At 36.4% G+C, this 14,337-nt stretch overlaps 1 protein-coding gene across 6 annotated transcripts in view; it reads right to left on the bottom strand.

Moving 5' to 3' along the window:
* Positions 1-14,337, bottom strand: part of SPAG16 (sperm associated antigen 16) — a 1,128,509-nt gene that overhangs the window by 994,469 nt on the left and 119,703 nt on the right. The window contains exon 10 of one of the 6 annotated variants that reach the window (XM_037849696.1): positions 7,812-10,264. The exons of the other annotated variants lie outside the window; for them this stretch is intronic. Within the exon in view, the coding sequence (XP_037705624.1) occupies positions 10,031-10,264 (234 nt within the window). The 3' untranslated portion in view covers positions 7,812-10,030. Of the gene's footprint in view, positions 1-7,811; positions 10,265-14,337 lie in introns of those variants that run through there. 6 annotated transcript variants of the gene reach the window in all.

Genomic DNA, 14,337 nt, shown 5'->3' with positions numbered 1-14,337 from the left:
TCCCTATTTTCAGATGGCGTTGATCTTATTTACAGAAAATCTTTAAAAATCCACAACAAATCTATGAGAACTAATAAATGAATTCATCGAAGTGCAATGGTACAAAAGCAACAAGCAAACTCAGTAGTGTTTCTATATAATAATAATGAACAATTTGAAGAAGAAATCAAGAAAAAAATTACATTTACAAAAGTAACTAAAAGAATCAAATATCTAGGAATAAATCTAACCAAGCACTTAAAGGACTTGTACAAAGAATACAATACATTGCTAAAAGATATCAAAGAAGACTTAAATAAATGAAAGGACATTCCATGTTCATGGATTGGAAGATTATATATTGTTACAGTGTTTTTCTACCAAAAGTGGTTTTTATATTCAATGCAATCCAAATCAAAACTCAAACAGTCTTCTCTACAGAAATGGAAAAGCCAATCATCAAATTTATATGGAAGTTAAGGGGGCTCAAATTGCCAGTCTTCTTGAAAAAGCAGAACATTGGAGGACTCACACTTCTGATCTTAAAACTTATTACAAAGGTATAATAATCAAAAGAGCATGGTATTGAAACATGGACAGACATATAGACCAATGTAATTTAATTGAGAGCTCATGTTTATGACTAACTTGATTTTCTACAAGGGTGCCAAATCCATTCAATGAGAAAAGAATAACCTCTTCAACAATGCTGCTTGAAAAACTGGATATCTATATGCAAAAGAATGAAGGTGGACCATTACCTTGCACAATACAAAAAAATCAACTCAAAATGGATCAAAGACCTAAATATAAGAACCAGACCTATTAAACTCCTGGAAGAAAACACAGGGAAACGTCTTCAGATTCTGTGTCAGGCAATTGTGTTTTAGACCTTATAACCGAAGCACAAGTAAGAAAAGAAAAAAATAGATAAATTGGATCTTGTAAAAATGAAAAACTTTTGTACAACAAAGGACTTTATCAAGACAGTAAAAAGACAACCTACACAATGGAAGAAAATATTTGGAAATCACATAATAAGGTTTTTTTTTTATTTTTAATAGAAAAGGGGACACATCTGGTTGATGTTCTTGAAGAGGCTATTGCCTCTGTGTTTGGGAACTTAGGTGGCATAGGAATTCCCTGAAGGATTTATGTTTCTGAAGAATAAACTTAGTGAGTGAAACTTTTATAGAGTCTTAGATAGGGATCAGTGTATCCTTTAAGGTTTTCAGGACTATTATTGACTTGGGCTTATCATATTGTGGTCATTTGGTATATCTAGGTGAAGCTTACATAGGAGAAACCTCCAGGACAGCCTCTTGACTCTATTTGAATTCTCTTAGCCACTAAAACCTTATTTTCTTGCCCTTCTTTTCTGCCTTCTGTTCAAAAAATCCAATAAGAGTTTAATATCCAAAATATATTTTTAAAAATCCTACAACTCAAACAACAAAAAAGACAGACAACCCAGTTTAAAAATGGGCAGAAGAGGTGAACAGATATTTCTCCAAAGAAGATATACAAATGTCCAAAAAGCCCATGAAAAAATGCTCAACACCACTAGCCATTAGGGGTATGCAAATCAAAACCACAATGAGATAGCATTTCACACCCACTAGAATAGCTACTATTAAAAAAGAAAAGATAATTGTAAGTGTTGAAGAAGATGTGGCAAAACAGGGGCATTCATTCATTGTTGGTAGGAATTTAAAATAGTGCAGACACTGGGGAATATAGTTTGACAGCTCCTCAGAAAGTTACGTATACAATTACCTGTTACCCAGCAATCCCACTTCTAAGTATATATCCCAAAGAATTGAAAGCAGGGATGCGAATAGATATTTGCAAAGCAATGTTCACAGTGGCATTATTCACAGTTGCCAAAAGTTGGAAGCAACCCAAGTGTCCATAAACCAAGGAATGGATAAACAAAATCTGGTACATACATACAATGGAGTATTATACAGCTGTAAAAAGGAATGGAGTTCTGATATATCCAACATGGATGATCCTTGAAGACATCACATTGAATGAAATAAGCTAGACACAAAATGACAAATATTGTATGATCTCACTGATATGAAATAATTTGAATAAGCAAATCCAGAGTCAGAAACTAGAATATTGGTTACCAGAAACCAGGAATTGAGAACGGGGAGTTAATACTTAAATTGTACAGAGTTTCTATTTGGAGTGATGGAAAGGTTTTGGTAATGGATGGTGATGATGGTAACACAATATTGTGCAATTATATATTTGAATGTAGCTAAAAGAAGTAATTTTAGCTCATAATTTGTATCACTAGAAGAAAAATTTAAAAACACACATACATAAAATATTGGCCTGTACTACACAGTGAACTTAATGCTACATTTAATAGTACAACTATAAAAAATGTTCTTTCATCAATTTTAACAAATATACCAGACTAATGGAAGATGTTAATAGGATGAAGTGCTGGTTTGAAGCTGTTATGTACCCTAAAAATGCCATGTCCTTTTAATCCATTCCTGTGGGTGCAGACCTATTGTGGGTGGACATTTTGACTGGGTTGTTTCAATTGAGATGTGACCCACCCAATTCTAGGTGGGTCTTAATCCTTTACTGACGCCCTTTATGAGGATAAAAGAGAGAAACACCCAGAGAGAGTTCAGAGAGAGAAACATCTAGGGAAGATTAGGGGAAATCCCCCCAGAGGAGCTGAGATAGCCACTGAAGTCAGGAGCTGAAAGCAATGAAATCCATGAGGGAAGGACCAGCAGACTCAGACCATATGCCTTGCTATCTGACAAAGGAACCCCGGATGCCAGTGGCTTTTCTTCAGAGATGGTATCATTCTGATGATGCCTTAATTTGGATATTTTCATGGCCTTGGAACTGTAAATTTGTAAACTAATAAATCCCCATTATAAAAGCCAACCCATTTCTAGTATATTGCATTCTGGTAGCTTTGGCAAACTGAAACAGGTGGAATATGGGAACTCTGTATTTTATGCATGATTTTTCTGAAGACATACACTTTCTCTAATAAAAATTAACACAATAAAAAGAAAATAAGAAGATTCAACATATATAAATGGTTGCTTGGTGAAATGGAAAATAAGAATGAAGAAATGTTTGAGAATGCAGCACATGGAGACAAGAATATAGAAAATATGAAAGAGAGATTAAAAAACATAGAAGACAGAATAAGGCAGTGCATAATAATCTAATTGCAGTCCTAAAAGAAGTGAATTTTAAAAATTAGGAAAGGCAATATTTATATGAGTAGAACTTTATAAATTGATAAAATACATGGTATCCAAATACAGGAATTGTAAAATATTCCATGAGATAAATGAAAAAAATATTACACCTAAATCATAGGGAAACTGTTGGACCTCAAAGAGAAAGATAAGAAGATCAATTATAAATAGGAAATTAATAAGTTTTTGGATAAACATAAACACTCTTTGTCTCTAAAAATAAATTCTCTTTAAAAAAATAACAATAATGCAAAGTTTGTAATTCTAAAACACAGAACTAAAATACCAGAACAAAAATAGTATTTAAATTAGCAATGTTTTGATTAGAAATAAAGGGTTTGAAGATCTTTGTATTAGTCTAGTAATTAATTTTAAATTGTATTCCATATGCATATAAATTTTCAAGGGTAAACATTAAAAGAAAAAGAAAAAATCAAACAATGAAAATAAAACTCAAAGAAGGAAAATTCAAACCACAAAAAAATAAACAAAAAAGAGAAATGAAAACATAAAAAGACAAGATAAATATTAAGCAAAAAGTAAGGTGGTAGAAGCAATTCCATACATATCTGTAATCAGTATAAGTATAAAACATTTAAACAAATTTGAATGGAGGAAATCACCAATAAATGAAACTGTCAACCATATGCTATTTACTAATGATAACAACTAAACATATCATCACAGAAATATTGGAAATAAAGGGATAGAAAAAATATGCGAGGAGTGGTAGATTCAATCATGTGCCACAACAAAAGACATGTACTTAATTTTATTTCATGTGTCTGTTGGTTGTTAACAAAATATTTTGTGTGCTGCCTAGGCATCCATCTTACTTTGGCTGAGTCACTAGTCTCAACAATGACCTTTGGCCTAGTTAATGAACAACTTTCCAACCCTGGTGCATAAACTCCCCCAGAGCCCAAACCCACATCTTCAGCCACTACCCACACCACCGACACACCTCAACCAAAATCCACAGCTAGTCCCAAATGATAAAATAACTATCCTCACCAGCCCTGGACTCCCACTCCCTTTCCCTTTTCACATATTTGCTTTAAACTAACCAATCCTTGACTCCCACGGAAAACTGGACTTCCATCCCTGCACCACAATAAAGGCACAACCCCCCAGGTCCCCCTCTTGCTCTACCTGTGTGCTCCCCACCTGCTAGTTGAGCCACCCAAGCTGATCATACTTCCCACTGACCCCTCATAGCACCCTTCTCTCTGTGGGATCTGTAACAAACTACCTTTTCTCAAGCATTATGACCTCAGTTTCCCATTGTCACACCTGACCTCCACCCTGACCCAAATTTAAAATCCAGTTTAACAATTCAAAACATCAGTGTCAACCTACTTGTAAACAGTATCTTTGAATATATTAGGTGAATCAGGGTATGGGCTCATTTGTGAATAAGGTCTTAGAAGATCCTATTTAGGTGTAGCAAACATTATCAGTGTGGTCTTAATCTGTATTACAGGATGTGCCAGTTCGAAGCCATTGTGGACCCCAGAAGAGCTGTGATCTTTTAATACAATCTTGTTGGGTGGGGCCTTTTGATTAGGTTGTTTCCATGGAGATGTGACCCACCCAATTGTGGGTGGGAACTCTGATTATATTATTTCCATGGAAGTGTGAATCTGCCCATTCAGGGTGGGTCTTGATTAGTTTACTGGAGTCCTTTAAGAGAGCTTAGTGAGAGAAGAAACTCAGAGAAGCTGAGAGAGACATTTTGGAGAGGAGCTAAGGTATGTAATCCAGAGTTTGCTTCCAGGAGAAGCCAAGAGTTGACACAGAAACAGAGGTTTGGAGATACAGACAGAAAGATGTTTGGGGATGCTAAGCTAAGAGATGAAGCCCAGAGTTTGCCACAGAGAAGCTAAGAAAGGACTCGCAGATGCTTAGAGAGAAATGCCCCATGAGAACCAAGCAGAGAGCTGAGAGAAGCTGAGAGAGACAGAAGCCTTTTGGAGAAAGCCATTTTGAAATGCAACCCAGAAGCAAAGGACAAGCAGACACCAGCCATGTGCCTTCCCAGATGACAGAGGCCCCAGGCACATTGGCCTTTCTTCAATGAAGATATTCTCTTGTTGATGCCCTAGTCTGGAAATTTTTACAGTCTTAGAATTGTAAATTTGTAACCTACTAATAAACATCCTTTATAAAAGCCAAGTCCTTGCTGGTATTTTGCATCCAGCAGCTTTAGCAAACTGAAACACAGGAGGACTTATAAAGAAAGGCTAGAAGTCAGAGAAAGATACAGTAGGAGGCCAAAGACATCAACATATAGGACAGAGGACTGCCATTAGCAGAAAACTACTGGCTGCCAGAGAAAGCGTGGCCTTGTCCAACTTCCTGATTTTGGACTTTTAGCCTCTAAAACTGTAAGCCGACAAATTCTTGTTGTTTAACCCAACCCATTGTAGAGTATTTGTTATAGTAGCTCAGGCAAACAAAGAAACAAGGCAAATTCTAATCATAGAAAGGTGAGGCAGTTATCTTAAAGCAGACAAAATAGACCACAAGACAAAGCATTACTAGAAAAGTGCTGCTAGAAAATGATAAATGTTTTAATTCATCTTATTGATATAACAATTCTAAACTAATGTACACCTACCTAATAAAATAGCTTCAAAATGCATAAAGCAAAAAATTCTGAAAAAGTAATGAAATTTGATGAATCCATCAAGTCACTCAATTATTGACAAAAAACAGAAGATCTAAATTACACAAAATAAAACTATATTGGCTTTATATGGAATTCTGGACCCCCAAATTAGAAAATATACATTCTTCTCAAGCACAAACATTTACAAAAATGTACCATGTACTGGATGAGGAAGTACTTGTACTATTAGGATAAAAGCAAAGCTGCTGAAGCAAAGAGACCTCAAAATAAGTGGCTTAAAAAAATAAAAATAATCTTTTTCCAAGTAACTCTCTCAAGATGACCGAGTAAATTTGATGTGCAGCTGAGCACCATGGATCAGGATTCCTTCCATTTGTTGTCCATCCATCGTTAAAGACATTGCCCTGGTCTACATGGTCAAAGATGGGTTATAAGCCCAACCTTACTCCACCAAATTGAAGGGAAAGAGGATGAAGAAGCACTGATGCTTCTTTAAGGCCTGATCAGCCACATGCCTTGCAGCTAACAGAGGTGTTCCAGATGCCGTCAGCTGTTCTTCAGTGAAGGTATCCTCTTGTTATCTTGATGCCTTAGTTTGAACACATTTATGGCCTTAGAACTATAACACCGTAACCTAATAAATCTCCTTTATAAAAGCCAATCCATTTCTGGTATTTTGCATAACAGCAGCATTAGCAAACTGGAATAGGTAGAAAAAGTGCAAATTAATGAGCTAAGCATCCAGCTTAAGAAGTTGGGAAAAGAAATAAAGAATAAACCCAAAGACCATAGGCAGAAAGAGTAACAATGAAAGCACAAAGTAATGAAGGAAAAAAAAATTGACATATCATAGAGGATCATAAAACTAAGACATTGGATCCTTGAAAATACCAATAAAATTCATGTATCTCCAGAACGACTGAAAAGAGACAATGGAGTTGGTGGTGGGTGGAGGAAATGGAAAGGAAGAGGGATCGCAAATAACAAATAAAAAGAGGATATAAGTATATATCCATCAAAGATTAAAAAGAAAATAAAAATATGATGAATACCTTTATGCATGTAAATTTGAAACTTAGACAAAATGGTCAGATTCATATAAACTTTTTTTATAACTTAACAAAATTGATTCAAGAAGAAATAACCTCTATAATTATATTATATTTTTTAAAAAACTGAATACATAATATAAAATCTTCCCATAAATACATACGAATCCCAATTAGTTTTACAGAAGACTTCTATAAGACATTCAAGTAATATGTGTTACATAATGTAAAAACTCTTCCAAAGAATAGGGGGAAAAGGGAATATTCCCCAATTCATTCAACAAGACCAGTAAAACACTGATACCAAAATTACAAAAAACTACATTAACAGGTAAAATTGCAGGCCAATTTTATTCATTAAATAGAAGTAAGCATCCTTAAAAACAAGTGAACTGGATCCAGTGATATATAAATTGGGTAACAAATGATGAATTACTTTTATCCCAGGAATGGAAGAGAGTGCTTACATCAGAAAATTCTTAAATGTCATTTACTAATTCAAATATTAATGGAGAAAATCATATTATCATCTTAAGAAAAGAAAATTAAACACTCATTCATGATAAAACTTAATACACATTCATGATAAAAAGTTTACCATTCATGTATATGATAAAGTATTAACACATATTCCTGACAAAACACAAACATAAAATGTAGCAAATGTGGAAGGGATGGGAACTTTTTCATTCTGACAAAAATATCTACCAAAGATTTACAACAGATATCATTTTTGTGTTGAAACATCAGAAGCCTTCCCTTGAAAATCATGACCATATATAGCAGATCTTTAGACAATGTATAAAGATAAGAAACATAAATAAAATTTGCCAGAATTGGAAAGGGAAAATCACAACTCTCATTGTTCAAAGATCATATCATTATCTATAAGGAAAACCCAAAAGAATCTACACTGAAGTTACAAAAATAGAGTTTAGCAAGCTCACTGTATCTAAGATTGTTAGATTAATAAATTATATGCATATAAACAGCAACAAATAGAACACATTTTTTTTCACTTACACATTCATTCAAATACAAATATTTATGGTGTACTATTTGCCAGTCATGTTTTTGGCACTGGGGATAGAGCAGTGAAAAATATCTCTGTTCTCATAGAGCTTACATTCTAGGGAGGAAAAAATAAGTTAATAAGTATAACATAAATATATTAGGCAATGAGACATGTAAAGAGAAAAAATAAAGCAGGAAGCCCCAGGAAGTGTCCAGGAATGAGAGGCAGCATCAAAATTTAGATTGGGTAGTCATGGAAGGTTTCTCTAAAAAGAAGACATTTGATTAAAGCTTTAAAGGAAGTGAGGGGATGAGCCATATGGATATCTGAGGGAAGATAACTTAGCAGAGGAAAAATCAAGCACAAAAGCCTCGAGGCAGGAACATGCTTAGAGTATTCTACAAATAGGTAGGCAGCAAGTGTGGCTTTTAGTTGAGGAAATGAAGGGGAGGGTAATAAAAAATTAGGTCAGAGATGAAAAAAGGGGCCAGATCATGTAGGGTTCAGAAGCTATAATGATTTTATCTGTAACTCTAAGATAAGAAGCCACCGAAAAGTTTCCAGCAGAGAAATGCTATGGGGACAGACATGTTTTAAGAGGATCTTAAACAGAGGCAATTAAGGGGGCTGTAGTGTTCAAAAGAGAATAAAGGGAGACAAAGACAGAAGCAGAGAGACCAGTTAGTAGACCACTGCAATAATCTGAGCTAGAGATGATTGCAGCTTGGTCTAGCAAGCAACAGTGCTAGTGGTAAGAAAGGATGGACGTCTGTATATATTTCAAAGATAGAAACAAAATAATTTCCTTTCATATAAGATGTGAGGTACATGAGAAAGAAATGACTCAAGGATGACTTCAAATATTTTTGGCTAAGAAACTGGAAGGATATAGTCTCCATTAATTAAGATGGAGAAAATTGTAGGAGATACAGTGTTGGTGGGGAATTGATATGTAACTGTAAGAGTCAAGAAGACAGTCGGATATAGAAAACTAGGGAGCAGGGAAGAGATCCTAGTTGAAGATAAAAATTAAGGAGTCATTAACGGAATGAGATCACCCAGGGAATGACAACAGCAAACAGAAGAGATGAAGAACTGAGCCCTGTGAACCTTCAATATGTAGAGATTTGGGAGATGAGGAGCAAACAGCAAAGGAAATGAAAATTCATGACAGTTATTGGCAATAAGATGGCATAGAAGCAATCATAAAATTGAGTGGCTGAGAATGGATGGAGAACAGGATCACTGGACAAGAGACACAGTAAACTGAGTCCAGAGCATTGGAAGGAGGATCACCCATGTGAATATTTCAATCACCAAGAATTATGACAAATCATTTTTAAGAAAGTGACAGTGTCACAGGGATTAATATTTTTAAAATGACCTAGGAAGAGGTGTCTATAATAAAAAAAATGGTATAATCTTATGAGATTCAAGGCAATGTGTACTGATGAAGGAGTAGGGGAAAAGGGACTGAAGTCAGCAGTGAAAAGCAAAAGGGGACACTTATCCTACTTCATAGTCAATGTAATAGTTGAGTTGAGTAGAGGAGAGAACACCACCACTGCAGAATGCTACAAGGAGTGGTATATTGGAATGGGCTCATACTAGCTCAGGAGAACTAACTATGGGCATCACTTGCTAACTCCACATTCAGTGAAGTAACACCGTAGCTTGAAGAGCCACCGTGACAGCATGGAAACTGGAAAACATTAATCGGGCCTTTCTGTTTTCTCCCAAAGAGCTGGTCATTAAACATTTACCAGAACCCCACTGACTACTATTGAAACTGTCATTGGAAGCTATATTTCCATTGGTGGAGAAGGTGAAGGGAAGAATCACAATAGAGGTTGAAGATATAAAGGATTTTGCTGATTATTGATCTTGAGTCTGGAGAGTAGAGAGAAAGGATTTCAGGAGTCAGGAAAGGAAAAGGAGAGGTAGAAGCAGAAAAATTGAAGTAGGGCAGCTTAGGGAGGTTTAGAGTTCTGCGATAAATGATGAACTGGGATATCTGGGATTCTTTAGACAGAAAAGAATATGGATAAAGGTATAGGTGTTCAGAAAAGAGAGGTTTAGGGGAAGACAGGCCACAGACATGTGCTGCTCAGGGTCTCCCATTTGTCTCCTGCTGACAAAGGCATGCTCTCCTGTAGATGTATGGTCTTATTCTGATTGCTTGGGTACTCTGCTGTCCCCTGTCAATGTCCTGCGGAGGTGTGGTCTTATTCCAAGTTTGACAGTTTCTTCTTGACTCCTGATGATGGAGATGTGAAGTTGGACAGAGGGCTGATCTTGCTCTGAGATCATAGGCTCCCTCTTGATTTCTGTTAAAGGAGGTCTTAAATTCGACAAAGGAAAAAGTTATTTATTTTAAAAGATATCATTTACAATAGCAAAAATTATAAGAAACGTACAGCACATTTAACAAAAACACGAGCAAGATGTGTATGGAAAAATAATAAAAACATTATTGGAACATATTAATCTCAAACACATGGGGAGAAAAACTATATTCATTCTTTTATTGAAAGTTCTAATATAAAGATGCCAGCTGTCTCCCTATTGAGCAAAAATCCCAAAGCTATTCCAATAAAAATAGCAAGGATATTTTTAAGAATTTGGTAAGCCTAATGTAAAAATTATAGATAAAAGAAAGGTCTAAGAGTAGCTAAACCACTTCAGAAGAATAAGAATAAAGTTGAGGCAAGATGGTGGCATAGAGAGGAATGGAAGCTAAGTAGTCCCCCTGGAACAACTACAAAAAAACAGAAACAACTAGTAAATAATCCAGAATAACTGCAGGGGGACAAACGAGACCATCCACTCATCATACACCAACCTGAATTGGGAGGAATGCCCAAGAACACAGCATAAAATCTGTAAGTAAAACCCGCGGATCCAAGTCGTGAGACCCCCTCCCCCATAGCCCAAGCTGCAAAGCCTCGTGGTGCCAGAGAGAAGCTCTCTCCCAGCAAGCGAATATAGCTCAGCTGAGCTCCAACTGGGGTTTTAAGTAGCGAGTGTGAACTGCTCACTACAGATACGCATCCCCAAAAAACAGACAGAGGCTTTGGGTGACGACTGACCTTGGAGAGCCTGAGGGTCGCCTTGGACTGGGTCTGAAGGGGACTATCTGTTTCCTTTTTGGTTCAGTGGAGAAAGCCCCAGTCATATTCAGTTTCCAGGGCTGTGACTTGGGGAAGGGTGGAGACAGCACAAGCAGAGAGTGAGACCATTGAAATGCTAATGACCTCCACCTGGGAGTTCTGTCTTCTCTAGGAGGAAAGGGGTGGGGCCCTTTCCATTCAGTACCAGACCCCAGAGCCTGGGGGAACAGGGCCACACCTCCTCACACCAGTCAAGAATTATAGGCTAACAGGCATCACCTACTGGGCAGAAAAGCACAGTGACTTGAGGCATCACAAGGTGGAGCAATTTTCTAAGACACACCCTCAGGGAAACCAGATACTGAATATTTCTTCCCTCTGTGACCTGAGCCTGTTCTGGTCTGGGAAAACCTGATTTGGATAACCAAGGAAACCATGCCTAGACAACAGAAAATTACAACCTACACTAAGAAAAACAAAGTTATGGCCCAGTCAAAGGAACAAACGTATACTTCAACTGAGATACAGGAATTTAAACTAATGTTAAATCAAATCAAAAAGTTTAGAAAAGATATTGCAAATGAGATAGAGGCTGTAAGGAAACACTGGGCATATATATGGCAGAAATCAAAAGTTCAAAAAAACAACTAGTAGAATCTATGGAAATGAAAGGCACAACACAAGAGATGAAAGACACAATGGAAACATACAACAACAGATCTCAAGAGGCAGAAGAAAACACTCAGGAACTGGAGAACAAAACACCTGAAAGCCTACACGCAAAGGAGCAGATGGAGAAAAGAATGAAAAAATATGAGCAACGTCTCTGGGAACTCAAGGGTGAAACAAAGTACAATAATGTACGTATCATTGGTGTCCCAGAAGGAGAAGAGAAGGGAAAGGGGGCAGAAGCAATAATAGAGGAAATAATTAATGAAAATTTCCCATCTCTTATGAAAGACATAAAATTACAGATCCAAGAAGCGCAGCATACTCCAAACAGAATAGATAAGAATAGGCCTACGCCAAGACACTTAATAATCAGATTATCAAATGTCAGAGACAAAGAGAGAATCCTGAAAGCAGCAAGAGAAAAGCGATCCATTACATACAAAGGAAGCTTAATAAGACTATGTGCGGATCTCTCAGCAGAAACCATGGAAGCAAGAAGGAAGTGGTGTGATATATTTAAGATACTGAAAGAGAAAAACCTCCAACCAAGAATCCTATATCCAGCAAAGCTGTCTTTCAAATATGAGGGAGAGCTCAAAATATTTTCTGACAAACAGACAATGAGAGACTTTGTGAACAAGACACCCGCCCTACAGGAAATACTAAAGGGAGCACTATAGAGTGATAGAAGACAGGAGTGCGTGGTTTGGAACACAATTTTGGGAGATGGTATCACAACAATGTAAGTACACTGAACAAAGATAACTATGAATATGGTTGAGAGAGGAAGGTGGGGAGCATGTGAGAAACCCCAAGAAAGGAGGAAAGATAAAGACTGGGACTGTGTAACTTGGTGAAATCTAGAGTATTCAACAATTGTGATAAAATGTACAAATATGTTCTTTTACGAGGGAGAACACGCAAATGTCAACCTTACAAGGTGTTAAAAATGGGGAGGCATTGGGGGAGGGATGCAATCAGCATAAACTAGAGACTGTAACTAACAGATCATTGTGTTATGCTTCCTTTAATGTAACAAAGGTGATATACCAAGGTAAATGCAGATAAGAGGGGGGGATAGGGGAGGCATGTTAGACACTTGACATTGGTGGTATTGTCTGATTCTTTATTCTACTTTGATTTAAGGTTATTTTTCCTTTTGCTGCTTCCTAGCTGTCTTTTTTGTTTTCCTCTTACTTTTGCCTCTCTACCTTCTTTGACTCTCCCTCCTGCCTTGTGGAAGAAATGTAGATGCCCTTATATACTTAGTGGTGAAGGTGGTGAACACATAAATGTATGACCATGCAGAGAACCATTGATTATTTACTTGGGATGGAATGTATGGTGAGTGAACAAAACCATATTAAAAAACAAATGGGTTGATGACAAAACCGCGAGGGCAATATACTGAGTGAAATAAGCCAGACACATAAGGACAATTATGGCAGGGTCTCACTGATAGGAATTAAATAATATGTAAACTCATAGACGTGAAATATAAGGTACCAAGATACAGGACAAGGTTTAAGAATGGGGAGTGGTTGCTTAGTATGAGCAGAATGTTCAACTAGGATGAACTTAAATGTTTGGAAATGAACAGGGCTGTCGGTAGCAAGATGTGAGAATAACTAACAGTGCCGAATGGTGTGTGAATGAGGTGGAAAGGGGAAGCTCAGAGTCATATATGTCACCAGAAGGAAAGTTGGAGGTCAAAAGATGGGAATGTATAAAACTGAATCCTATGGTGGGCAATGTCCATGATCAACTGTACAAATACTAGAAATCGCTTCCACGAACCAGAACAAATGTATGACAATACAATTAGAAGTTAATAATAGAGGGGCATATAGGGAAGAACTATATACCTATTACAAACTATATACTACAGTTAGTAGTATTTCAACATTTTTTCATAAACAGTAACAAATGTACTATATCAATACTAGGAGTCACCAAATGAGGGGGGTTCGTTAGGGATAGGGGAGGATTAGAGTTTCCTTTTCTTTTTTTCTTTTTACATCTTTCACTTTATTTCTTGTCTGGAGTAATGAAAAGTTTCTAAAAATTGAACAAAAATTAAGTGTGATGGATGCACAGCTGTATGAGGGTACCCAGGGGCAAGTGATTGTACACTTTGGATCTTTGGATAATTGTATGGTATCTGAACAATCTCAATAAAAATGAAAAAAAAAATAAAAAATAAAAATAAATAAAAATAAAGGAGGGGTCGTGGTTAGGGGTATGGGAGGATTTGGGTTTCCTTTTTTTGTCTTTATTTCTTTTCTGGAGTAATGAAAATGTTCTAAAAATTGAAAAAAAATTAATTGTGGTGATGGATGCACAGCTGTATGATGGTACAGTGGGCTACTGATTGTACACTTTGGATCTTCAGATAATTGTATGGTTTGTGAACAATCTCAATTAAAAAAAAAAAGAATAAAGTTGAGGGAATTACCTAAAATATATCCAAAATTATTAAAAACTATAATAATTTAAAAGTGTGCTACTGGCACAGGAGTAAATAAACTCACCAATGAAGGATAAAAGAGAGTCAGAAGCAAATTCATATATACATATTTCCATTATGAAAACTAATTAAATGACAGAGCTAGTACTTGCAGACCACTGGGGA

Source organism: Choloepus didactylus, chromosome 9 (assembly GCF_015220235.1).
Source record: "Choloepus didactylus isolate mChoDid1 chromosome 9, mChoDid1.pri, whole genome shotgun sequence".
Taxonomy (NCBI): domain Eukaryota; kingdom Metazoa; phylum Chordata; class Mammalia; order Pilosa; family Megalonychidae; genus Choloepus; species Choloepus didactylus.
Note: the sequence above shows the minus strand (reverse complement) of the source record. Positions and strands in the feature narration are given on the sequence as shown.